The sequence below is a fragment of the Salvelinus fontinalis genome, chromosome 17 (genome assembly GCF_029448725.1).
Source record: "Salvelinus fontinalis isolate EN_2023a chromosome 17, ASM2944872v1, whole genome shotgun sequence".
In the NCBI taxonomy this organism is placed as follows: Eukaryota; Metazoa; Chordata; class Actinopteri; order Salmoniformes; family Salmonidae; genus Salvelinus; species Salvelinus fontinalis.
The window spans coordinates 29,825,624-29,852,245 of NC_074681.1; the positions used below are offsets into that span (position 1 = coordinate 29,825,624).

The window sequence follows — 26,622 nt, forward strand, 5'->3', positions numbered from 1 at the left end:
AGCTGTCCACTTATTTGTTCACAGCAGGGTTTCCGTTAGTCGGTAATTGAATGATTAAAATCAAATGCTGATAAATAAAATATTTGGCAGCCAAATTGAACAGGAGACAAACAATCCCATTGGGGGAAAAAATGTATTCATTGATGCAAATATCAGTCGATGGAAATATATTTGACCATCATGCTTATCGGTCTATAGGTTACTTTGCAAAAATTAGTGGAATTAAATTGGCGCATGTGTATTTTCTTTAGTCGTCCTGTCTCGTATTTATCACATGCGTCCAGCATACAGAGCCTATTTTGAGTGGAATATCATTTGTTCAACAGTGCTGCTACTGCAGCTCTTCCACCGTTGCTGCTGGAAAGAAACGTGCTTTTATAAGCCCAGGCATTGCGCAACAATTCTGAATGCAATCGCGTGTTCCAAAATGTTTTGATGGCCACAATAAAAAATAAACAAGCCTTTTTTTTAATCAACTGGTACTTGAAGTGCATCTCCCTTCTGCCATTCAAGTGCATAGCCTGCCTACCGTTGACTATCAGCATGAAATGAAAACATGTACTGTTTACTGAATTGTTTTAAAACCTGAACATTTTTACTTCGAAGTAGCCTAGGAAAAATCCGACCTTAGAAACGTGGAGACAATTATTTTATAAAGACTTCCTCATATGCCATTTCACATGTTTTGGGGATTTTTATATCAACTTTCTTTGTCCAGAAGCCAAAGGCACAATCCTAGTAATATTAGCAACCCATCCTAGTTGTTGCATCTTTAGATTCCCCCTCTTTCTAAGTTTCTAACTGAAATTTTCATCTCTGTCACGTATGAAACCTCTCGCATCAAGTGTGCTGTTTAGAATGGTGTTTTCCCACGAATTGTGTTTTGGCAAACGTTTGAAAATGACGTTTTATTGGGTCCTTCATTACAGAATGAATTACCATAATCTAAATGTGATTGTTGTCATTCTGAGCACTGTGGGTGGACTCCCTAACTAGTTACGCACCCAATGCAAATGGGTCCGGCAAATATCTCAAATGGCCGGTAAATTTAATATCTTCCTGGTCACGTTGTCATGCGCAACGTTTTCCCGAACAGAAACTCTGGTTCATAGACCATATTTAGCATGGAAAGGCCACTGCAATTAACTGTCAATCTTTTTTATCCCATGAGTGCATGAGAAGGCCCACTCAGTTGTACTTTGATACAATCATTTTATTAACGTTGTGCTATTACAGCCATTTAAATCTAATCGCTAGAGTTCATACCTTCACTAATTCAAACTAGCTCAGACAGATCCAGCTCAGAGAGGCCTAGCTCATGAGCTCCATCAGCAGCAGATTTTTATTTAGAATGGGAAATGAATGTGTTTATTCAACAGATGTTAGTGCATCAAATCGTTATGCACCAAATCGCATCGATGTATTTCTCAGAGGAAAAACAGCATTAATGTAACATGCACAGGCTTGCTGTTAAGTCATTAGCTTCGAAAGTTCTAAACGCTTCTATAAACAATATTATTTTATGACCAGTTAACTATCATATACTTGATAATGTATAGAAAAGTATGCCGGCTTACTGGTTTAACGCAATATTTTTGCGTATTTTCTTCTTGTGACCTCTGACTGAAAGTGAATTTGGGAAACCCTGTATCAGGGAGAAGATGCCTTTGAACAGTACTTTTGTCTTGTATCTGAAATGAAGTTGTTTCTCTTTTAGTCTTTATAACTTGTAGCTACTTGAATCACATCTTGTTCTGTTCTCTTTGGGTTTTCTGTTTAGTGGCTGGATTAACTTGTTGTATATTGCAGGGTTTTTAAACAAGCATACCGGTACCTCTTTCTTGGTGGAGGTCTGTTGATAGGAAACCGGGGTGGGATGCCTTACTGGATAAAATTGCCATCTTTGCGCCAACAATAATATTTTTTTTAAACCTTTGCTTGGCTAATATCCCTACGGTGTGTTATCTCCAGGGGTGGGCCTACAGATTTTTGGCAATGGGCGTTGAAGCTGGTAGATCGCAATTTCTATCAGCAAGGGTGAAATCTTTACCCCAGGATCTTAAACATGTCCTGTGGCTTAAATAAATGTTTGAGAAAACATCAATATTTATGTATATATCCTAGACCAGTGGTCACTCACCAACCCTGGTCCTAGAGAGAGCAACTGGGTGTGCCAGTGTTTCCAGGCATTGACATAAAGCCTAATCGTATGTGTAATCAGACCAGCTGTTGTCAATATGATTTACCATATTGACACATTAGGTCATGTTGGCGACCTAGCTAAGTGACGGTGCTCTTGTCGCCTTTTCTAAAGACAGCCACGTCAGTTCACATTCTATCTACTTTCGCCCTGCCATAATCTAAGGCTGTGGTAAATAAACTTGACAAACTTGGTTTAGAGCTTATTCTCACTACAAAGGCTTGCCTAGAGATGTAGATAAAATACTCTCGGCTAGACCTTATACTGTAATATAAACTTACAAACGTTCATGTAGCGCACAACACTCTCCCATCAGTTGCCCCCCTCCAAGCAGGGCAGTGTACTTTTGAATTGTGTGGTTGAGCCCGATGCTCCTACAGTAAAAATTGTTTATAGGAGAGCAATGTTTTTGTAACAGCTGACTTTTTGAATAGACATTTTCCTGTAATGTAGCCCGAAGAGCCATCTACCTATGGTTCAGCTAACGTTAGCTAACACCAGCATTCAGTTAACTAGTAGCTAGCTATTATGATGTAGCTAAGGAGAATGCAGAAATAATTTTGTTTAACAAGCTCTGTACTAGACTATGAATGATACTATGATAACTTTACTGTACTTTTATATTCATATGAGCGGGATAAACGTTCATGTTTCATAATGTTACTAGCTAGCAGTAGCTAACTGTGTTATTGTCTTGCAAGCTAAATTGAATGGGTGTAGCTACGAACGAGAAAAAAAAGCTTGAATTGTCTGCTTGTGAATCGTTGCATTATTCAAATGTGTAATATGGTTTGGTTTAGAGGTCGACCGATTATGATTTTTCAACGCCAATACCGATTATTGGAGGACCAAAAAAGCCGATACCGATTAATCGTCCGATTTTTATTTTATTTTTATATTGCTGTTATATATATTTGTAATAATGACAATTACAACAATACTGAATGAACACTGAACACTTTTATTTTAACTTAATATAATGCATCAATAAAATCTATTTAGTCTCAAATAAATAATGAAACATGTTCAATTTGGTTTAAATAATGCAAAAACAAAGTGTTGGAGAAGAAAGTAAAAGTGCAATGAGTGCCATATAAAAAAAGCTAATGTTTAAGTTCCTTGCTCAGAACATGAGAACATGTGAAAGCTGGTGGTTCCTTTTAACATGAGTCTTCAATATTCCCAGGTAAGTTTTAGGTTGTAGTTATTATAGGGCTATTTCTCTCTCTACCATTTGTATTTCATATACCTTTGACTATTGGATGTTCTAATAGGTACTTTAGTATTGCCAGCCTAATCTCAGGAGTTGATAGGCTTGAAGTCATAAACAGCGCAATGCTTGAAGCATTGCAAAGAGCTGCTGGCAAACGCACTAAAGTGCTGTTTGAATGAAGGCTTACGAGCCAGCTGCTGCCTACCACTGCTCAGTCAGGCTGCTCTATCAAATCATAGACTTAATTATAATATAATAACACACAGAAATACGAGCCTTAGGTCATTAATATGGTCAAGTCTGGAAACTATCATTTTGAAAACAAAACGTTTATTCTTTCAGTGAAATACGGAACCGTCCCGTATTTTATCAAACGGGTGGCATCCATAAGTCTAAATATTGCTGTTACATTGCACAACCTTCAATGTTATGTCATAATTACGTAAAATTCTGGCAAATTAGTTCGCAATGAGCCAGACAGCCCAAACAGTTGCATATACCCTGATGCATATACCCTGTGCAATGAACGCAAGAGAAGTGACACAATTTCCCTAGTTTAATATTGCCTGCTAACATGAATTTCTTTTAACTAAATATGCAGGTTTAAAAATATATACTTCTTTGTATTGATTTTAAGAAAGGCATTGATGTTTATGGTTAGGTACATTCGTGCAACGATTGTGCTTTTTTTTTTGCAAATGCGCTTTTGTTAAATCATCCCCCGTTTGGCGAAGTTGGCTGTCTTTGTTAGGAAGAAATGGTCTTCACACAGTTCGCAACGAGCCAGGCTGCCCAAACTGCTGCATATTCCCTGACTATGTTGCACAGAATGCAAGAGAAGTGACACAATTTCCCTAGTTAGAAGAAATTCATGTTAGCAGGCAATAATAACCAAATTTGCAGATTTTAAAAATATATACTTGTGTATTGATTTTAAGAAAGGCGTTGATGTTTATGGTTAGGTACATTGGTGCAACGACAGTGCTTTTTTTGCTAATGCGCTTGTTAAATCACCTGTTTGGCGAAGTAGGCTATGATTCAATGATAAATCAACGGGCACCGCATCGATTATATGCAACGCAGGACAAGCTAGATAAACTAGTAATATCATCAACCATGTGTAGTTAAATAGTGATTATGTTAAGAGTGATTGTTTTTTATAAGATACGTTTAATGCTAGCTAGCACCTTACCTTGGCTCCTTGCTGCACTCCCATAACAGGTAGTCAGCCTGCCATACAGTCTTCTCGTGGAGTGCAATGTAATTGGCCATGATCGGTGTCCAAAAATGCTGATTACCGATTGTTATGAAAACTTGAAATCGGCCCTAATTGATTGGCCATTCCGATTAATCGGTTGGCCTCTAGTTTGGTTACCTTATTGTCCCCTATGATGAAATCTGGGAGGGGACTGTGGATCTGTCTCTATCCGTTCGTTCGTACACTACTGTTCAAAAGTTTGGGGTAACTTAGAAATGTCTTTGTTTTTTAAAGAAAATCAACTTTTTTTGTCAATAAAAAAAAAAAGATACATTAAATTGATCAGAAATACAGTGTAGACATTGTTAATGTTGTAAATGACTATTGTAGCTGGAAACGGCTTATTTTTAATGGAATATCTACATAGGCGTACAGAGGCCCATTTATCAGCAACCATCACCCCTGTGATCCAATTGCACGTTGTGTTAGCTAATCCAAGTTTTATAATTTTACAGGGCTAACTGATCATTTGAAAACTGTTAGCACACCTGAAAACTGTTGTTCTGATTTAAAGAAGCAATTAAACGGGCGTTATTTAGACTAGTTGAGTATCTGGAGCATCAACATATGTGGGTTCGATTACAGGCTCAAAATGGCCAGAAAGAAATACCTTCTTCTGAAACTCATCAGTCTATTCTTGTTCTGAGAAATTAAGGCTATTCCATGTGAGAAATTGGCAAGAAACTGAAGTTCTTGTTCAACGCTGTGTACTACTCCCTTCACAGAACAGTGCAAACTGGCACTAACCAGAATAGAAAGAGTGGGAGGCCACGGTGCACAACTGAGCAAGAGGACAAGAACATTAGAGTGCCTAGACACATCACAAGTGCTCAACTGGCAGCTTCATTAAATAGTACCCGCAAAACACCAGTCTCAACGTCAACAGTGAAGAGGCGACTCCGGGATGCTGGCCTTCTAGGCAGAGTTGCAAAGAAGAAGCCATATCTCAGACTAGCCAATAAAAGTAAAAGATTAAGACGGGGAAAAAACACAGACACTGAACAGAGGAACCCTGCCTAGAAGGCCAGCATTCGGGAGTTGCCTCTTCACTGTTGACGTTGAGACTGGTGTTTCATGGGTACCATTTAATGAAGCTGCCAGTTGAGGACTAGTGAGGCGTCTGTTTCTCAAACTAGGCGTCTGTTTCTGGCCATTTTGAGCCTTTAATCGAACCCACAAAAGCTGATGCTCCATATACTCAACTAGTCTAAAGAAGGCCAGTTTTATTGCTTCTTTAATCAGAACAACAGTTTTCAGCTGTGCTAACATAATTGCAAAAGTGTTTTCTAATGAACAATTAGCCTTGTAAAATTATAAACTTGGATTAGCTCTGTACGCCTATGTAGATATTCCATTAAAAAAATCTGCCGTTTCCAGCAACAATAGTCATTTACAACATTAACAATGTCTACATTGTATTTATGATCAATTTGATGTTATTTTAATAGGCAAAAAATGTGCTTTTCTTTCAATAACAAGGACATTTCTAAGTAACCCAACACTTTTGAACGGTAGTGTGTGTTAGTGTGTGACTATCTCAAACGGCACTGGCCGATTTTGACACAACTTGGGTGAATCATGCATCTTGCCATAGAGATCCAGTAATTACAAAATTCCACCTATTGGCCCAAGGCTGGAGCAATAGGAATTAACTGAAATTGGTTAGTCACACACAATATCTCAATTGCCTTGTTTAATAGTGTAATATGTTTTAGATTAAACTTTTTTTTTTATATATATATATATATAGATATATAATTGGGATTGCATACTGGCTTTGTGGCTACTGTTTTTTTTTTTTTTTTTTTTACGGTAAGTTAGGAGCTGGAGAGTAAATGTCTTGTTGCCAGCCACAACGAAAGGTAAGGCAAGGATGTCATGTAAATTTTGAAATCTAAATCTATTCGCAATTCCATTCCTAAGACTCTCTTCCAACCCTCTGACCTCCCAAAAATCAAATAGGAAGTGCACTCGAACTGCATGGGGGTGCCAGGTCGTTTGAGAAATTATGATTTTGGCTGTGCCCAGGAAATGATTAAATGCCTAAGGGAGAGGATTTTCTATTATTATAGACAGTGTGTGTCTGTAGACGAGATGTATTACACAAGCATGCAGACTCTTGCAGGGTAATTTTAGCCTGTTCTGAGTGATGATCCCCTTGTGGTTGGGGGAAAAGCAAGGTAAAACGTGAATTCTTCTTTCAAGGCACTCTGCAAAGGGGAGCAAACGGATAATTTTGGGTAAGGTGTCAGATGTGAAATGATTTATACATAGCTAGTCCAGGTAGAAACGTAATACTTGTACCCTTTTGTAGTTCCTTTGCTCAAGACATCTTTTCAAGGTGTATGTGATAATTGTATAGTTGATGGAGATGGGAGATGGAAGATAATACAGAAGACCTCCAACCTTTGTTGTTCATTTAGGTGAACCCCTAAGTTACTCATGCCCATCCCTGGTTTCATAGTATCTTTAAAAAGAGAGACATTTTTCCCCCTCAAAAAATATGCAAAAACATTAGTTTGATAAAGACAGCATATTTTCATCAGAATCATTAAGAATAGGGGACAAGTACATTAGTGTCTAGTTTGAGAAGCAGACGCCTCACACGTCCTCAACTGGCAGCTTCATAAAATAGTACCCGCAAAACACCAGTCTCAACGTCAACAGTGAAGAGGCAACTCCGGAATTCTGGCCTTCTAGGCAGAGTTCCTATATCCAGTGTCTGTGTTCTTTTCCTCGTCTTAATCTTTTACTTTTATTGGCCAGTCTGAGATATGGCTTTTTCTTTGCAACTCTGGCTAGAAGGCTAGCATCCCGGAGTCGCCTCTTCACTGTTGACGTTGAGACTGGTGTTTTGCGGGGTACGATTTAATGAAGCTGCCAGTTGAGCACTTGTGATGTGTCTAGGCACTCTAATGTACTTGTCCTCTTGCTCAGTTGTGCACCGGGGCCTCCCACTTCTCTTTCTATTCTGGTTAGAGCCAGTTTACATTGTTCTGTGAAGGGAGTAGTACACAATTAGCTTTTCTTTCAAAAACAAGGACATTTCTAAGTGACCCCAAACTTTTGAACGGTAGTGTAGCTGTTTGCAGATCTAAGAAACACAAACTAATATTGTAATTATAGAACGCTTGTGGACTTATATTAAGATCAAAGTGGAAACAACATCGTTGTCATCAACATTGTTGCATGTGCTGCATTGACCATGCAGACTGAACGAAAGTGTCTCGTGGTCAAGCAACAGCAAATGCGCTCCTTGAGTGACGGGGTAGGTCTAGGTCTGTGTGGAAAGCGGAATGGAGAGAGAGAAGAGAGGGATGACTTAAGTAGCGGAGTAAACTATAAAAATGGACATTACACACGGCGTATCACATTTAACAAACCAAACATTCAAATACCGTTAAAGAAGGTAAAATAAAAACCCAAACTGGTCCGCGCATAAATACGTGTGTGTGTGTGTGTGTGTGTGTGTGTGTGTGTGTGTGTAGTCAAATACGGTATACCGCCCAGCCCTTAGATGACATGGCCTCCACAATAACCCGACCTCAACCCAATTGAGATGGTTTGGGATGAGTTGGAACGCAGAGTGAAGGAAAAGCAGCCAACAAGGGCTCAGCATATGTTGGAACTCCTTCAAGTCTTTTGGAAAAGCATTCCTCATGAAGCTGGTTGAGAGAATGAGAAGAGTGTGTATAGGCGTCATAAAGGCAAAGGGTGGCTGGCTACTTTGAAGAATCTAAAATATATTTTGATTTAACACTTTTTGGTAAATGATTCCATTTGTTATTTCATAGTTTATGTCTTCACTATTATTCTACAATGTAGAAAATAGTACAAATGAAAATAATAAAAACCCTTGAATGAGTAGGTGTGTCCAAACTTTTGACTGGTACTGTAATTACGTTTTCTCTGACTCAGTACATTTATTAGCTAGTTAGCAATTAGCAGCTAACAGGATTAAGGCCCAACTTGCTAAAAAAAGTCAAACTAGCTGTTTGCAGATTTAAGAAACACAAACTAATTGTGTAGTTCTAAAATGCTAGTGGATTTATATTAAGAAGCAAAGTGAAAACAGCATTTTTGTCATCAACGTTGTTGCGTGTTCAGCATTGACCATGCAGACTGAACGCAAGTGTCTAGTGGTCAAGGAACAACAAAGCTCGTTACTTGAGTGACAGGGGGCGGGGCTAGGTCTGTGTTAAGAGGCGTGGAGAGGGAGCTTTAGAGATGACTCAAGTAGTGTAGGAAACTATAAAAATGGACGTTACTCACGGTGTATCACATTTAACAAAACATTCAAATACCGTTATAAAATGTAAAGTATAAACCCAAACCGGTCCGTGCATCAATATCGGTATATCGTTAAATATATTACATTACATTTACATTTAAGTCATTTAGCAGACGCTCTTATCCAGAGCGACTTACAAATTGGTGCATTCATCTTATGATATCCAGTGGAACAACCACTTTACAATAGTGCATCTAACTCTTTTAAGGGGGGGGGGGGTTAGAAGGATTACTTTATCCTATCCTAGGTATTCCTTAAAGAGGTGGGGTTTCAGGTGTCTCCGGAAGGTGGTGATTGACTCCGCTGACCTGGCGTCGTGAGGGAGTTTGTTCCACCATTGGGGTGCCAGAGCAGCGAACAGTTTTGACTGGGCTGAGCGGGAACTGTACTTCCTCAGAGGTAGGGAGGCGAGCAGGCCAGAGGTGGATGAACGCAGTGCCCTTGTTTGGGTGTAGGGCCTGATCAGAGCCTGAAGGTACGGAGGTGCCGTTCCCCTCACAGCTCCGTAGGCAAGCAGTATACATACATATACAAATACAGTATACCGCCCAGTGTGACGGTTCTTTTTCTTTCTGAGAACAAGCCATTCCATCAAAGGACATTCATTTCATGACTCCCTTTTCAAATATATATATTTATTTTATATATATATATTCTTCCCTTTTTTAGTAGTTTAGGCCTACAAAACCCATACAGCCCCCATACAGTTAATGACTGAATCTGTTTTTGTACGGTTAATATTAGGCCAGGTGGTTGTAGTTTGACACCTTTATCCATGTAAATGTTTTATTGATAACAACAGGCCTGGATAAAGCAGATATTATTTCCTGCTACAACTCTCACCCAGAGGCAGTGATAGGAATCTCACTGTCCCCCTCCTGTGCGTAGTATGCTATTTGCGGAGGAGGGCCGGACATGAGGTTTGGCATGACTTAAGTAACTGTATATGCAGCTGTTACATGTCTGACATGCATGTTAAAACATGCGCCCGGGAAAACTCTTTTAAATACTGTAAAACTGTATTATCTTTTGACTTCGACATAGGTTAGTTTAATAGAGAACGTGTTTGAGAGCCTTTCCATCTACCAGAAGATGACAGTTAGACCTATCATTAGCATCGCTATATTTCTCCTGTTCCTTAATTGTTTGAAACCTGGATGTTTTACTTCATATTATGAGGCATGTCTTATCTTGCTTCAAAGTAGCCTATAGCCAAAATCCCACCATAGAAACGTAGAGGCAATTATTTTATGAAGACTTCTTCATTGTGCGCTCTCCTATTCTATTGGTTTTCTTTCAACATTCTTTAATTGTCTAGCAGTCAAAGGCATTATCCTAATCAGATTAGCAATCCATGATTAGTTGTATCTTTCAATCCCCCTCTTTATAATGGATATTTTAATCTCTGTCCATAAAACCACTCGCATGTGCGGTGCACATTTTAGAACGGTGTTTTCCCCGCAAATTGCATTTTGGGACATTCATGGCCTACTGCCATGTGTACATTGCTGCGCCTAAAATGTGAAGAAATAGTTTATCAACATTTTCAAGCTAAAAATTCCGATCTGTTCCATCAGCCCTATTAATTGATATGGCGTGTACCTCCACTACACTACTTTGATACGTATCAGTGGGGATTAAGAAGTGCGTATAACAATGTCCACTGAGAAATAAGTGGATATACCTGTATATACTCTACACTACACCACTGACTGGCACGCTTTTGGAATACATTTTTGTTCTTGAAGTGCTTTTTCAAGTTGATCTTTAACTATGAGGCTCGCTATACAAGTAAAGCCATGCCGTTGAGGAGTGAGGCAGAACCCCTTACCACTGCTGTCTTCCTCTAGATCAGATCCTCCACAATGTATTTTAATATTTTACTAGCCTAATTCTCTACACTACTACATTGTCCGCTGTATATTCTCTGCTTGTAGAGTTGAAGCGGAAATCAATATCACAAACGTATCACTTGCCCTCAGTCTGCCCTTACGTGAGCAACTTAAAGATAACTGCAGACGTATGCACCTCTACTGCCAGATGTGCCTTATCAGTTGGTTTGTTTAAAAAAGTATTGAATGTTTTTCCATTTACGCTTTGGCATACTTCTTAATTATTTAACATTCATTATGCTCAGCTTCACGAGTAGCCTACCCAGTTTAAAGATAAAATCTTATCAATTGTGATTTTAATTTGAACAAGGAAACAAAGCACTAGCATAACCTTTCCCACTTACACACATTTTCACACTTGCATAGTACAAGCAGATATTTTTTTTAAGCTTTGACAATCCAAATGTTTCAAGAGGGCCAAAATGAACCACATATTAATTTACAAATCCTCAGGCAGTCTCACTGCATACCACCAGCATGTGTGTTGTTATATGGTGCAGAAAAGCCCACTGTTATTACTTGTTTGGCTTTCTTTTTTAGAAATAGATGTCTTTCAAATGTCTGTATGATCTGTTTTTTTAAGGTCCAATGCAGCAGTTGTCATCTCAGTAGCAAATTAAATTTCTGGGTAACAATTAAGTACCTTATGGTGATTATTTTCAATTAAAATGATCAAAAGCCTCTTAGCAAAGGGCAATTTCTCAAGCAAGAATTTTGCTAGGACTGTCTGGGAGTGGTCTGGGTGAGGAGGGGAAAACTGAAAATAAGCTGTTATTGGCAGAGAGGTTTGGAACTTTGCTATTGGTCTATTGACTAATTTACTGCATGATGCTGTCACCATCCCACCAAAACAGGCAGAAATTTCAGGTGTAATTTTCAAGTAGCTAAAAGAGCATTTATCATTTTCACAGTATTATTACAACATGGGTTGGGCAGTATCCAGATACCTTCATATCGTTCCTGTACCATACAGGGGTATATGGTATTACCGGCAGTGCACAAAAAGGGCGCTATGACTTTATGCTAACAAATGCCAACGAAGTACTAGCGAATTCCCACATCGGATGCTAGCTAAATGCTAACAAGCGAACATAAACTAAATGCAAGGACAGACAACCCAGCTCATAAAGTTATACAACTATCTCAAAAGGCTGCTCACACTTGATCCAGGAGGGTATTGATTGTCTCTGCTATAACCAAGAGGCTTGATCTTGCAAAATGGCCACCTATAGCTGGCAAGTTAGCAAACCAAATGCATAGCTGGAGCCCTGAGGTGGAGAAATGTATTTGGCACGTCTTAAATAGTTAACTTATAGTTAAAAGATATTTAGCTGTCAATTTGTTTGTGTGAATTTCTTTATAACCTCACTTGTGCTGCTCAACAGTGGATCGTCACGTCACAAATCTTCCGTTTGTTCCATGCGCTCTTTGTAAACAAACTTAACATGTGACTTGATTAATATAATTTTGGTGAATAAAAAAAAGAAAATAAAACTAATTTGGGACGGTATTGAAAATCATATTGGCGACGTTTCAAAATGCCCCAGTCTACGGTATTTGCGGTATACCGCACAAGCCAAATTCCAACCTCATAGTGTGGAAATAGAAAACATAGGAAAATCATGTTTTTGACTGCACTGGGCTTTTAAAAGAGCTGAATGAGATTTCCAGACGGTGAGTGAGTATTCATCAGACCCCTGTAGGGGGCCTATTCAATGTGGTGCTATAAAAGTAGATACATTATTCATACTCTCTCAATCAGTCATTTTTTTGTTAACCTTTGTTTTCCCTAAGGCATTAGTTAGGCCTACCCGTGTAATACACGTGTTGTTCTGAGTCTAGATACATTTGTTGTTCTGTAAATTGCCTATTCCATGGTAGTTTTTCATAAAGCCACAGAAATAGTTTGAGGACTTGTCCCAACTACAGTATTCAGAGAAAAGCCTGGGAGGGCGGTGAAGCAACACTGTGAGCAAATTGTCCCTGCTGTGTCCTATTGAGATCTTTTGTCTCGATTTAATTTAGGCATGGTGGGCAAAGGGGGACACTTTTGTTTGTTCCTGTCATCCATGTGTTGTAACACCTATTGGCTGGGTGGCTTCATCTTAGGTGGCCTGAGCAATTAAAGCTTAGCCAAAGAGTCTCTGTTTTGTGACCCCCATGGATCTAGGCCTACATCGAGGACAAAACAAAACTTGTTAATCATTTTTTATTGTAACTGTTCTTTTCTGTAATACATAACAGAATAGCCTACAGCACTTTGTTTCTGGTTTTAATCTAGTTTGATCAAGTCAGATGGACATGTTTTATGTTAAACAAGAGACTGCTTGTTCCCTCCATGTATTACCAAAACTTGAGGATTACCTCAATCTTCCCATGATGTAACCGACCCCACATTATTCATTGGTCAAGGGACAGTAGCTAGTGGGACAATCACATCCTTGCCAACACCACCAGTCGGTTTCTTTTCACACTGGTAACTAAGGAGATGAGATCCACCCCAAGTCCTGAATGAATGATGGGGCAGTGTCTTTAACCATTAAAAGCAATCATTACCTCCCACCCTCCCTTGGTCACTTCCTGCTTGTCCTCCTCTGCCCTCCTTAATTGGAGACCCTATGGTATCCCAAATAGCACCCTATTCCTGATATAGTGCATTACTATAGCGCATTACTCTGGTCAAAAGTAGTGCACTATATAGGGAATAGGGTGCCATTTGGGACGGTACCTCAGAGAACCTCCCATCAGCCCACCCCCCGGGATACTACACTGTTGTTCAGTATTCTCAACAATGGTCTACCACGATTAGACTACCTCCGTCTTGCGAGGATGTGCTTCGATTTTAATCTCCTCACCACCAATCTGTGCCTGCAGGCTGCTGTGTTTACTGCCAAAGCAGGGGAGGAGATTGAATTGATAGGAACAGCATTCCACTATCATGTGAAGAATTGCTTATAAGTAGAAATAAGCCTACATTTGTTGTTAAAGATTGCTACTCAATTGATTTAGGCTAGAACTAGGCTATATTGTTTTTCATAGAGTTTTTTTTTGTTTTTGTGTTTAACAGGTAGGCTTATCAAATTTAACTAGAAATGCAAACATGTAGCCCAAGTCTTGTGAGTATGGAACACATTGAAACGTGGTTATATATTTAAAATAATATGAATGTGTCAACAGTATTACAGGTTTTACTGTAATACATGTTCCTAATACCAGCCAAGGCTCCGTCCCAATACTGGCCATTGTCCCTCCCCCTCGTTTTCAAGTGTACCTCGTGGGGGAGTGGCACTTGAAAATGGAGCAACTAAGTGGTAAGGAGACCTATATAACCCTACGGAATGGGACATCACTACATCACTCACTTACATTTGCTTCCTTCCTAGTATTTTTTTGAGCAACTTCCCAGCCATGGGTCGCAGAGCTTTATTGGAATTTTGGGTACCACTTGCTAGCAAGTCAGCAACTTGATTCACTTTGTTTGGAGGGCCAATTAATGTGCTGAAAAGGCACTACACCTCGCTCAAAGTTGAATCGGGACACCACTCCCACTCAAGGGGTCATGGTTCCGGTCTAGAAGCAGTTTTGACTGCTCCTACAGCCTTGCTTGGGTACTGCAGTTTAACTGACGCCCATTCCAAATCAAATTTTCTTGGTCACATACACATATTTAGCAGATGTTATTGCGGTAGTAGTATCTGACAATTTACAACAATACACACATCTAAAAGTACAATATAGAAAAATGAGGACGAGCAATGTCGGAGTGGCATTGACTAAACTACAGTAGAATAGAATACAGTATATAAACTCAGCAAAAAAGAAACGTCCTCTCACTGTCAACTGTGTTTTTCAGCAAACTTAACGTGTAAATATTTGTATGAACATAACAAGATTCAACAACTGAGACATAAACTGAACAAGTTCCACAGACGTGACTAACAGAAATGGAATAATGTGTCCTTGAACAAAGGGGGGGGGGGGGTCAAAATCAAAGTAACACTTAGTTTCTGGTGTGGACACCAGCTGCATTAAGTACTGCAGTGCATCTCCTCCTCATGGACTGCACCAGATTTGCCAGTTCTTGCTGTGAGATGTTACCCCACTATTCAAGCAAGGCACCTGCAAGTTCCCGAACATTTCTGGGGGGAATGGCACTAGCCCTCACCCTCTGATCCAACAGGTCCCAGACGTGCTCAATGGGATTGAGATCCGGGCTCTTCACTGGCCATGGCAGAACACTGACATTCCTGTCTTGCAGGAAATCATGCACAGAACAAGCAGTATGGCTGGTGGCATTGTCATGCTGGAGGGTCATGTCAGGATGAGCCTGCAGGAAGGGTGCCACATGAGGGAGGAGGATGTCTTCCCTGTAACGCACAGCGTTGAGATTGCCTGCAATGACAAGCTCAGTCCGATGATGCTGTGACACACCGCCCCAGACCATGACGGACCCTCCATCTCCAAATCCATCCCGCTCCATAGTACAAGCCTCGGTGTAACACTCATTCCTTCGACAATAAGCACGAATCTGACCATCACCCCTGGTGAGAGACAACGTTTTTGTTGCCGGTGATGTCTGGTGAGGACCTGCCTTACAATAGGCCTACAAGCCCTCAGTCCAGCCTCTCTCAGCCTATTGCGGACAGTCTGAGCACCGATGGAGTGATTGTGCATTCCTGATGTAACTCGGGCAGTTGTTGTTATCCTGTACCGGTCCCGCAGGTGTGATGTTCGGATGTACCGATCCTGTGCAGGTGTTACACGTGGTCTGCCACTGTGAGGACGATCAGCTGGCCGTCCTGTCTCCCTGTACCGCCGTCTTAGGCGTCTCACAGTATGGACATTGCAATTTATTGCCCTGGCCACATCTGTAGTCCTCATGCCTCCTTGCAGCATGCCTAAGGCACGTTCCCGCAGATGAGCAGGGACCCTGGGCATCTTTCTTTTGGTGTTTTTCAGAGTCAGTAGAAAGGCCTCTCTAGTGTCCTAAGCTTTCATGACACTGACCTTAATTGCCTACCGTCTGTAAGCTGTTAGTGTCTTAACGACCGTTCCACAGATGCATGTTCATTCATTGTTTATGGTTCATTGAACAAGCATGGGAAACAGTGTTTAAACCCTTTTTTTAATGAAGATCTGTGAAGTTATTTGGATTTTTACGAATTATCTTTGAAAGACAGGGTCCTGGAAAGGGGACTTTTCTTTTGCTGAGTTTACATATGAGATGAGTAAAGCAGTATGTCAACATTATTAAAGGGACTATTGTTCCATAATTAAAGTAGCCAGTTATTCCATGTGTATGTATATAGGGCAGCAGCCTCTAAGGTGCAGGGTTGAGTAACCGGGTGGTTGCTGGCTAGTGATGGCTATTTAACAGTCTGATGGCTGTTTTTCTAAAATAAACTGTTTCCAGCAGGTCCAGTGATTCACAGGGAGCCCTGCTTTACTAATATCATTTGTCCCAGCTTTGATGTACCTGTACTGACCTCGCCTTCTGGATGACTGGGTGAACAGGCCGTGGCTCGAGTGGTTGATGACCTTGATGATCTTTTTGGCCTTCCTGTGACATTGGGTGCTGTAGGTGTCCTGTAGGGCAGGCTGTGTGCCCCTGGTGATGCGTTGGGCAGAACGCACCATCCTTTGGAGAGCCCTGCGGTTATGGGTGTTGCGCTGTATCACCGGCTGCTACAGCAACTGCAACAGGATGTTCTCAATTGTGCATCTGTAAAAGTTCGAGGGTTTTAGGTGCCAGGCCAAATTTCTTAAGCTTCCTGTGGTTGAAGAGGTGCTGTTGCACCTTCTTCACCACACTGTCTGTGCGTGGACCATTTCAGATTGTCAGTGATTTGAACGCAGAGGAACTTGAAGTTTTCCCCCTTCGCCACTGCGGTCCCTTCGATGTGGATATTGGCGTGCTCCCTCTGCTGTTTTCTGTTCACGATCAGCTCCTTCGTTTTGTTGAGGGAGAGGTTATTTTCCTGGCATCACTCCACTTGGGCCCTCACCTCCTCCGAGTAGGCTGTCTCGTCATTGTTGGTAATCAGGCCATCTACTGTTGCGTCGTCTGCAAACTTGATGACTGAGTTGTAGGCGTGCGTGCCAACGCAGTCATGGGTGAACAGGGAGTACAGGAGGGGGCTGAGCACACACCCTCATGGGGCCCCTGTGTTGAGGATCAGCGTAGTGGAGGTGTTTCCTACATGCACCACCTGGGGGCGGCCCATCAGGAAGTCCAGGACCCAGTTGCACAGGGCGGAGTTTAGACCCAGGATTCTTTCATAGGTATTCCTCTTGTCCAGATAGGGCAGTGTGCAGTGGGATGGTGATTGCATCGTCTTTGGATTTATTGGGGCGGTAAGCAAATTGAAGTGGGTCTATGGTGTCAGGTAAGGTAGAGTCGATATGATCCTTAACTAGCCTCTCAAAGTACTTCATGATGACAGAAGTGAGTGCTACGGGGCATTAGTCATTTAGTTCAGTTACCTTTTGCTTTCTTTGGTTTACGAGCAATAGCGGACATCTTGAAGCAAGTGGGGACAGCAGACTGGGATAGGGAGAGATTGAATATGTCCTTAAATATTCCAGCCAGCTGGTCTGAGGACGCCGGCTTGGGATGCTGTCTGGGCCAGCAGCATTGCGAGGGTTAACACGCTTAAATGTCTTACTCATGTCAGCCACGGAGAACAAGAGCCCACAGTCCTTGGGAGCGGGCCGCGTCGGTAGCACTGTGTTATCCTCAAAGCGGGTGAAGGTGTTTAGCTTGCCCGGGAGCAAGATGTAGGTGTCCGCGACGTTGCTGGTTTTCACTTTGTAATCTGTGATTGTCTGTAGACCCTGCCACATATGTCCCGTGTCTGAGCCGTTGAATTGCAACTCCACTTTCTCTTTGATTGCCTTACGGAGGGAATAACTAAACTGTTTGTAATCAACCATATTCCCATTCACCTTGCCATGGTTAAATGTGGTTGTTTGCTCTTTCAGTTTTGTGCAAATGCTGGCATCTATCCATGCTTTTTTGTTTGGGTAGGTTTTAATTGTTACAACATCCCATATACAGTTCCTGATGAACTCAGTCACTGTGTCCATGTATACGTCACTATTATTCTGAGGCTACCCGGAACATATCCCAGTCCGCGTGATCAAAACATATTTGAATTTTTTTTACCTCTTTTTCTTCCCAATTTCGTGGTATTCAATTGGTAGTTGCAGTCTTGTCTCATCGCCGTGCGTCCTCCGAAACCCAACCAAGCCACGCTGCTTCTTGACACAATGCCCTCTTACATTGGTGCGGCTGGCTTCCGGGTTGTCGGAGGAAACACCGTATACCTGGCGACCGTGTCAGCGTCCGGCCACAGGAGTCGCTAGTGCGCGATGGGAAAAGGACATCCCTGCCAGCCAAACCCTCCCCTAACCCGGACGACGCTGGGCCAATTGTGCGCCACCCCATGGGTTTACCGTTCGCGGCAGAGCCTGGACTCGAACCTAGAATCTCTAGTGTCACAGATAGCACTGCGATGCAGTGTCTTAGACCACTGCGCCACGCGGAGGGTAGATCAAAACAATCTTACACAGAAAGATAATTTCCATTGAAGGCCACATAGAGAAGTCAGATTTGAAAATTCCTAATTACACTTTAGTCATCATCTGCGTGCACAAAACATCCATTTAATTTATTAAATAATTGTTGCTGATTTTAATTTTATAACTCACAGCTGAAGATCTTAAAATGTTCTGTTCATCCAATGTCTGTCATGTTTTTGGATGATGTGAAATAGTAGCTGCTCCCTGTGTGCTCTATAGACGGTCCATGAATTGACGTATGCGAATCTGAGTAGATTACGTAAAAAATAACAGTCGGTCATCTTGGACGCAGTCTCCAGGTTTTTTTTATACCTTAGTGCCCCCACGCCATGCGGCTCACGGGATCGCGCACAAAAGCCCTGGCTTAGTTTAGGCCAACCAGCATCAGACAGTGTTTGAAAGATGTGAGCATGGCAACCTTTTCATGTTTGTCAGTCATTTTCAAATCGGTTAAGCCTGTTGTACTTTGGATTCCAACTGTCCAGAATATTTTAATTGACCAGCTAAAGTACAACAGTTATATCACCAGTGGCAATGATTCCACTGTTTGGTGGAAATAAAGAGCTGTCAGCCTTTTGGCATCATTGTGATGTTTCTTAAAATGTTGGGAAAGCACCTCTTTCTGACAGGGAGGGGGCTCCCTGTGAATCACTGGACCTGCCGGAAACAGTTTATTTTAGAGATCAGCCGGGTGAGGGGGGGATCTTTTCACCCATCTGACAGTTCTCATCGAGGCAGTTCGTAAGGTGTTATCTGCCCTTCAGATTATGAACTTGGGCACATTCCTCAGATTCCTCAATTGTAACATTTCCCTCCCCCACCCTTTCCAAATAAAACGTTCAATTTGTTCCGCTTTTTATCTTGGGAGGTTTTACTTGTCAGACTCTGACCCAACATGGCACCTGTTAGAGAAAAGGAAATGTCCCTAATGCTGTTTGGCCTTTTCTTTTCTGCTGTGGAATGCAGAAGCACACGGCCATCTCTCATGCAGCTCATGCTTACATTGACGGGGGGTTGGGTATACACTTGACAGTGAGGCGTAGGCTACTTGGTGTGTAAACACACAAGCAAGTGATATTTGATATGAAGGAATTAGCCCTATAGGTTACAAGATCCTACTGTGATCATATTAGCGAGGTCTATTCGATTAAGCCCTGAAGTGAATTGATCGCAGTGAGTTTATGGTTATTGCTGTATCCTATCCCAAAGTCTGCCCGTGTATTGGTTCAGCCCGTGGGAGTGTTGAGTTAAACAGATGTTTTACATATCTCCTGAGCAGATGGAGAAAATAGTGTATGGGGGGGGGGGGGGTGAAGTGGACATGCCCACATGTTGAAAGTCAAAGCGGTCATTGTTCATCTCCTATGTAAAGAATGCGATGAGGTCATGGGAGGAAATTTAATTGGACCATGCTGTGGCTCGAGGCCTTCCCCTGGAATTAACCCGCACCCCATAACAACCCGTAATCCCCCACCACCTAGATAGTTCCTGCTGCTCACCCCCGGGCTGTGCTCTACTGGGTGTAAGGGGATGGAAGGAATGCAAGCAAGAGGCCCAAATCACACAGGCAAAACATCCCAGCAAATCCTCTAAAAGGTGCAAATAAGAGCACACCTTAAAAGTAGCATGTAGAGGGAAAAGTTTCTATATGACACCTCGAGATGATATCAACCCAGAGATCACTTGAAAATGTATGTCTTTTAAATGTCTTATTTTGCTGTTTTCCCCTCAACAATGTACATGGAGCAAATCCTATCGACAAGATTTTGTCTCAGCTATTTCTACTAATTTGGCTGAACTAATGGGAGTTTTTCTAATGATTTTATGGAATAATTAGGCCTTTCATAAGATGAGGGCTTGAATAATCAGAGTTCTCAGCCAGACATAAGGGTGACAACCACCAACCCCATATTTGCTCCCCAGGAGGAGTTGGAGAGTTAACGACATATGCAGAGATTGATTAAGAGATTTGGTGGGACTGAGCCTTTTCTCTTTAGGTACCATTTGATCGTACAGCCTCGCTCTGGTTGCTAAACCACTCAGCCTGAAGCCATCAGCTTTGTTGATGCCTTTGTGGGATATCAGTTAAACCTTATCCCAAACCCAATCACTAATCATCAGTTTCACCACCTCTCCTCTGAGACAACTGAGAGGTATGTTGAAAGACCCTTCATCAAATAGCCAACAGCAAAACATACCCAAGGATTAACCCAAGGATGTCTACAATACATTCAAAAGAATTTGACGTCAAAAATGACGTGCCTCGTCTCAAGGGGTGGGAAGCCACCATATCATGGCTACTTTTTAAATAACTAGCCTTTAACCACATACTTTACATGATTAATTCTGTGTAATAAATTGCTATGGCCAAGGACAAACCTCTGGGTTGACAAATTCAAATGTTCAGTTTTAAACTGTTATCAGACATTGTCAGGAAGGGAGCTATGGCAGTAACCACCTGGCATTGAAAATGTCAATGAGTCTTCCAACAGCCACAATGTCAAGGACAAAAAGTTCTGTCTGTTGGCTGATTGGGCACTCACGTAGGCTAGATAATGAATGTGTGTGGGAGTCTTCCTCCCTTGACTGTAGTGTTCTCAAGGAAGGATCTCTACTGTGCTAAAATAGATTTATGAGACTTTTCTGTGCTAAAATAGATTTATGAGATTGTCTTCGGGAAAAGCAATATTTTTTTCTTCGACCGTTCACTGCTTTTGAGCATATGTGATTAACTGGCCATGAGCTCGGCAAAGATATTTAAACGTTTTGACAGTGACTGCATGCTATGATATGAATTTACTACCTTTTCAAAGACCCCCTGCTCACCCCCTGGAATATCCCCCTTGGTAGTTATCTACATAAAGGTCCTGGATCTGTTGGTAGAAAAACGTTGGTCTTTTCATTGGGTTATTGTTTTGTGTTCAACGGGTAGGCCTATCAAATGTAACTAGAAATGCATGTCCAAGCTTGCTGTGGTGACACACATTGTGTTCTAATGACATGTTAGAGACCCTAGGAAACCACAGTGTGGCTTGTCAGAATGTTTGGGAATGTGGATTTCACGCTTACTCCTAAAACAGCCGAATGCATCTTTGATCGTCGGAATATATGTTATATAAGCTGCATTTTTATTAGCGGAATTCACTTGTACTTACACGAATCGCTGAATATTACATTTAATCTTCGAAGTATGTTTTAAAAAGTCCTTGTTCAGTTATTGCCATTAAACAATTGTAAGCCACTAAAGACAGGTAGGAATTCTCAGATTCAATCAATGCTTCATTTGTTGTTCTTCTGCAGAACTTTTGAAGATAATTGCTGATCAGACGATCCACTTTTAGGAACAGTCACGAGCTTTCTCTCACATTTCAACAATAAATATTTGCCTCCCAACACAGACCATTTCCCCAAACGGTGTTCTCCCTCCCAAGTCTTTCTCTGGTTCTCGTCAGCCATCCACTTCACTGGCGTCACTCTGCCGAGCGGAAGCACATTCCAGCCAGTTCCCCCTCAACCTCCCCTCCCCCAATCACCACCACCATACCACCATGTCACAGCCTCACTCAACTAGAACATGTTTGAGGAGTGGACAGGTGCACACATGGCTGAAGTCCCCTCCTTTAGTTCTCTGCTGTAACTCACAAGAGTGGCTTATAATTTAAAACCTTACTAAGGTGGGTGTCCTGAAAAGTGTTTAATGGGGTTAGTGTCTAACAATGGTAGGGTTTAAGTCCGGGTTAACCAATACCAGTTAATTGAGTATTAGGCTACAGCATCAGAGTTCTGGAGATTTCTTTAAGGCTAATTCTTGATTACAGTATAGCTCTTCCGAAGCTCGTCATGGTGGCTGATGTGGAAGGAGTTTTGTAGATTGTAAATCTGACAACTCCCCTACCCTAGCCGACCCCCACTGTTGCTAATGTGGAAAACGACCCCACAGTTAACCGACTTGTCTGTACCTTCGTCTTTATCTTGCGTCTTTTTAAGCCTTAAAAAAAAGGAGGAAGAGGAGGAGGAACACAAGGGGTCCCCACAGCCTGCCCTTTGTTTGCGTTCTCCGACTGTACTATTATTTTGCTTCTCAATACACCGATTGTTCTCTAAGGAAAGACGGAATTCCTCTTGGATTTATGCTAGACAGCTCTGGGCCAGAAAACTTGGTAAATCCATGGAACACTGCCATTCATGAATTTCAAATGAAGCTACTCTCCTGTGTAAGTCTCCTTCGGATTAGTTGAGACATAAATGGAATTCTAACAACTGAAAATGGTGTTTAATCAACTTTTACATTGAGTATTATTGGCCATTTTAAGTGCATCAGCTCTATCATAACTTTAATTGCATTAAAGATGTGCAATATTTAACTACAATTAGACATAGTAAAGAATGAATTGTCAGCTACTCCTGCTCACTATTGAAGGTTATTACATTACTGAAATGACAGATTCAAAGGGCGTAGCTGGCCCTGGTAGCCTATGTGTATACTGTACTTTGTACAGTTTCAGCCAATCAGTGAAAGAATGCATCTCAGGCTTGATACCTAAAACTAAGCCTCCAGTGACAGCCACAACATATTGTAAAACTCATTTTGGTTGAGAATGTACTAAGAACCAACTTTGGCCACCAAAGACTATTAAAATCCCAGCTGCCAAAGAGTAACCATGTCCTTGTTCAAAGGTAAACCGTGATTTTCATGGCCCTTTGCTCATTATCTTTAGGACTTGCCCTGCCTGTGAACTAGACTACTAGTCTCTAGTGACTGCCTGACCACCTGTATTCAGTGTTGAGGCTTCCTTTGTCTCCACTGAGTGGGCTCCTCTATGTTGGGTTGACCAGGGGCCCTTTGTTGTTTGGCCCTGTGCTTGCCACTTCATTGCTGCGCCAACAGATGCTGTTTGTCTTGTTTGCGAGGATGTGGGGTGGTTTTAGAAATTAGATGTCAATGATAGTCTGTTCCCAGTATGATTTCCCTGCTGCTCCAACCCTCTTAAGATGTGCTTGTTCACAGAATTTCACATTCAGTTATTCTGGTGTCATGCCTGTGCATTGTAGTGGAAGTGACTAGTGGGAAAAGTAGGCAAATTAGTTGTAAATGGTCAGAAAAATTCTCAGTTGGCCAAATTGGTTGAGCTTGAAGTTATTCATGTCTATGTCTCGTTGCACTTAGATTTTAGATTTTTCCCCCCCATGTTTTAATTTGCATCTTTCTCAGTGTAAAGTTTAACTTCTTTCTACTTGGTTAGATTTATAAGGAGAAATTGAACATGAGCTAATGGATATAAACCCAAATAATCTACATAACTGTATTACTGTTTTGATTTAATTTTAAAAGATTTCTCTGTGTGTTGAAGCAGACCTGTTGAAGTCCACACCTAGTTTAGTGACTCACAGCCCAGTTGAGGTCAAATTTGTACCAGTCATGTTTGAGTTGGAGACTCACACAGGGCCAAAGCAGGCACTCCAGAACATAGCATACTTGACAGTTCACTTTAATCTCAATGTAACGTATGGTTGGACATCATGTGGTTGGACATCATGTGGTTGGACATCAGGTATGGTTGGACATCAGGTGGACATCATGACAACCAGCTCACACCCTGCAGTAAAATATATATTGCTTTCAGATTAACCTTGAATCACAAAGCTTGCTGGGTTAAGAGGTCCCTCAAGTCAGGAAGTTCATTGTCATGGTGACTGCAACAACATGCATTAACAGTTACTCGGAAGGAAATTAACAGATTGAGAAATCTATATTATCTGTGAGCTACATGTCTTCACCTATATTTGTGCCACAATGTTTCCTGTATATATGTTTGTATTTGCAGCTCGGTTTAGAGAGCAATTTATTTGCTAAAGTAAACTGTACCCCCTGTAGCCATGTTGAAAGATTGTCATTTCTTTAAAAAAAAATGTCCCCATAACATTTCCCCAAGCTCTTAGCAGATAGATTTTGGTTTTCATCCCCCTACCACTCCTAGCCTGCTCAGACATGCCAAATAGGTTTCGAAAGGCCCTCTACCATTACTGGAGGACACTGGAGACCTTTGGAAATCCTCCTTTGTCTTGCCTTAAACCAACAATGCATCTGGAAAAGACTTGTTGTAAACTGACTTTTAGTGACTGATTTAGCTTTTGGCATCAATTATCTCATGTTTCTTTTTGGTTCTTCAGGCAAGGCTTTTGACATCACTTACGTGCGACTCAAGTTCCACACCAGCCGCCCAGAGAGCTTCGCCATCTACAAGCGCACAAGTGAGGATGGACCATGGACGCCCTACCAGTACTACAGTGGCTCCTGTGAGAAGACCTACCAGAAGTTCAACAGGGGCTTCATCCGCACCGGAGAGGACGAACAGCAGGCCCTCTGCACCGACGAGTTCAGTGACATCTCACCCTTGACCGGAGGAAACGTGGCCTTCTCCACCCTTGAGGGCCGACCCAGTGCTTACAACTTTGACAACAGCCCAGTTCTTCAGGTAAAAAAAACCTAAGTTGTTTTATAGGATTTGAGAAACCTAGATAAAATAACTTTGTGTGATCGTCTCTAATACTGTATGTTCAAGCTCAGTTCTACAGGTAAAAAAACGGCTGTTTTTATAGTGTTCTAGACACCTTGATATAGGAACTTCGTGATGCTTCTTGATCCAGGTCCATATGTGTGATATCCCATACTTGTGTGTCCCTGGGTGGCTGTTAATATTTTGTTTTATTTTTACAGGGCTGTCTGAGGCACAGAGTTAGTAGTACATCTTATATCAGTAGCGTTGAAGAAATCAATGATGTGGAAGAGCAGGTGGACATAGTAATGATAAGTTGGCCCCTGGCCTTGACATTTGCTGTTGGCAGGCATGCCCAGTGGAAGGGAGTAGCACACTAGTTCAGGTGGGAAAGTGTGAGAACCTGACCAGTGCCAAGTATTGCAACAGGTTGCTAGGTGACGCCTCCAGATTTCCCACTACAGTACTGATTGAATTTGGCTCTTAAGAGGCACAGCTGGAAATGTTTGTTGCGCATTGCTTTCAGCAAGTGAGAATTTGTGTGTGTTTCCAGACGAAGCCCAGGGAGTCTACTAGCCTACATCAGACTGTAAACCCAAATGACTCCAGTAAGATTGTATAGCCTAACCAGTAGGTTATAAACTACTGTATTTGTTGCATGCACCGCGCCGAATACAACAGACTTTACCATGAAATGCTTACTTACGAGCACTTTACCAACAATGCAGAATTAAATAGTAACAAAATAGATAATAATGATGTCGCTATATACAAGGAGTACCAGTACTGAGTCGATGTGCAGGGGTACGTGGTAGTTGAGGAAACATGTAGGTAGGGGTAAAGTGACTAGGCAATCAGGATAGATAATAAACAGAGTAGCAGCGGCGTGTGTGTATGTGTTGGAGTGTCAGTGTAAGGATGTGTGAGTGTGTGGGTAGAGTCCAGTGAGTGTGCATAGTCAGTGCAAAAAAGGGTCAATGCAACTAGTCCAGGTAGCCATTTGATTAACTGTTCAGCAGTCTCATGGCTTAGGGGTAGAAGCTGTTCAGGAACCTTTTGGTCCCAGACATTGCGCTCTGGTACCGCTTTCTGTGTGGTAGCAGAGTGGACAGTCTATGGCTTGGGTGGCTGGGGTCATTGACAATTTTCTGGGCTTTCCTCTGACACCGCCTGGAATAGAGGTCTTGGATGGCAGGGCGCTCAGCCCCAGTGATGTACTGGTTTGTCCGCACCACCCTCTGTAGAGCCTTGCGTCATCAGTCGATCTGTTGGGGCAGTATGCAAATTAGTGGGTCCAGGGTGTCTGGGATGGTGATGGTGTTGATGTGAGCCATGACCAGCCTTTAGAAGCATTTTATGGCTACAGATGTAAGTGCTATGGGCCAATAGTAATTTAGACAGGTTAACTTGGCGTTTGTAAGCACAGTGACTATGGTGGTCTGCTTGAAACATGTAGGTATTAAAGACTGGGCCAGGAAGAGGTTGAAAATGTCAGCGAATACACTTGCCAGCTGGCCAGCGCATGGTCTAAGTACGTGTCCTGGTAATCTGTCTGGCCCTGCGACCTTGTGAATGTTAACTTGTTTAAAGGTCTTACTAACATCGGCTATGGAGAGCGAAATCACACAGTTGTCCGAAACAGCTGGTGCTCTCATGCATGGTTCAGTGTTGCTTGCCTCGAACGAGCATA

At 41.8% G+C, this 26,622-nt stretch overlaps 1 protein-coding gene across 1 annotated transcript in view; it reads left to right on the plus strand.

Moving 5' to 3' along the window:
* The window catches only part of LOC129814126 (laminin subunit gamma-1-like), a 78,730-nt gene that overhangs the window by 17,677 nt on the left and 34,431 nt on the right, over nt 1-26,622 (plus strand). The window contains exon 2 of the mRNA XM_055866954.1: nt 24,607-24,911. Within this exon, the coding sequence (XP_055722929.1) occupies nt 24,607-24,911 (305 nt within the window). The remainder of the gene's footprint in view (nt 1-24,606; nt 24,912-26,622) is intronic.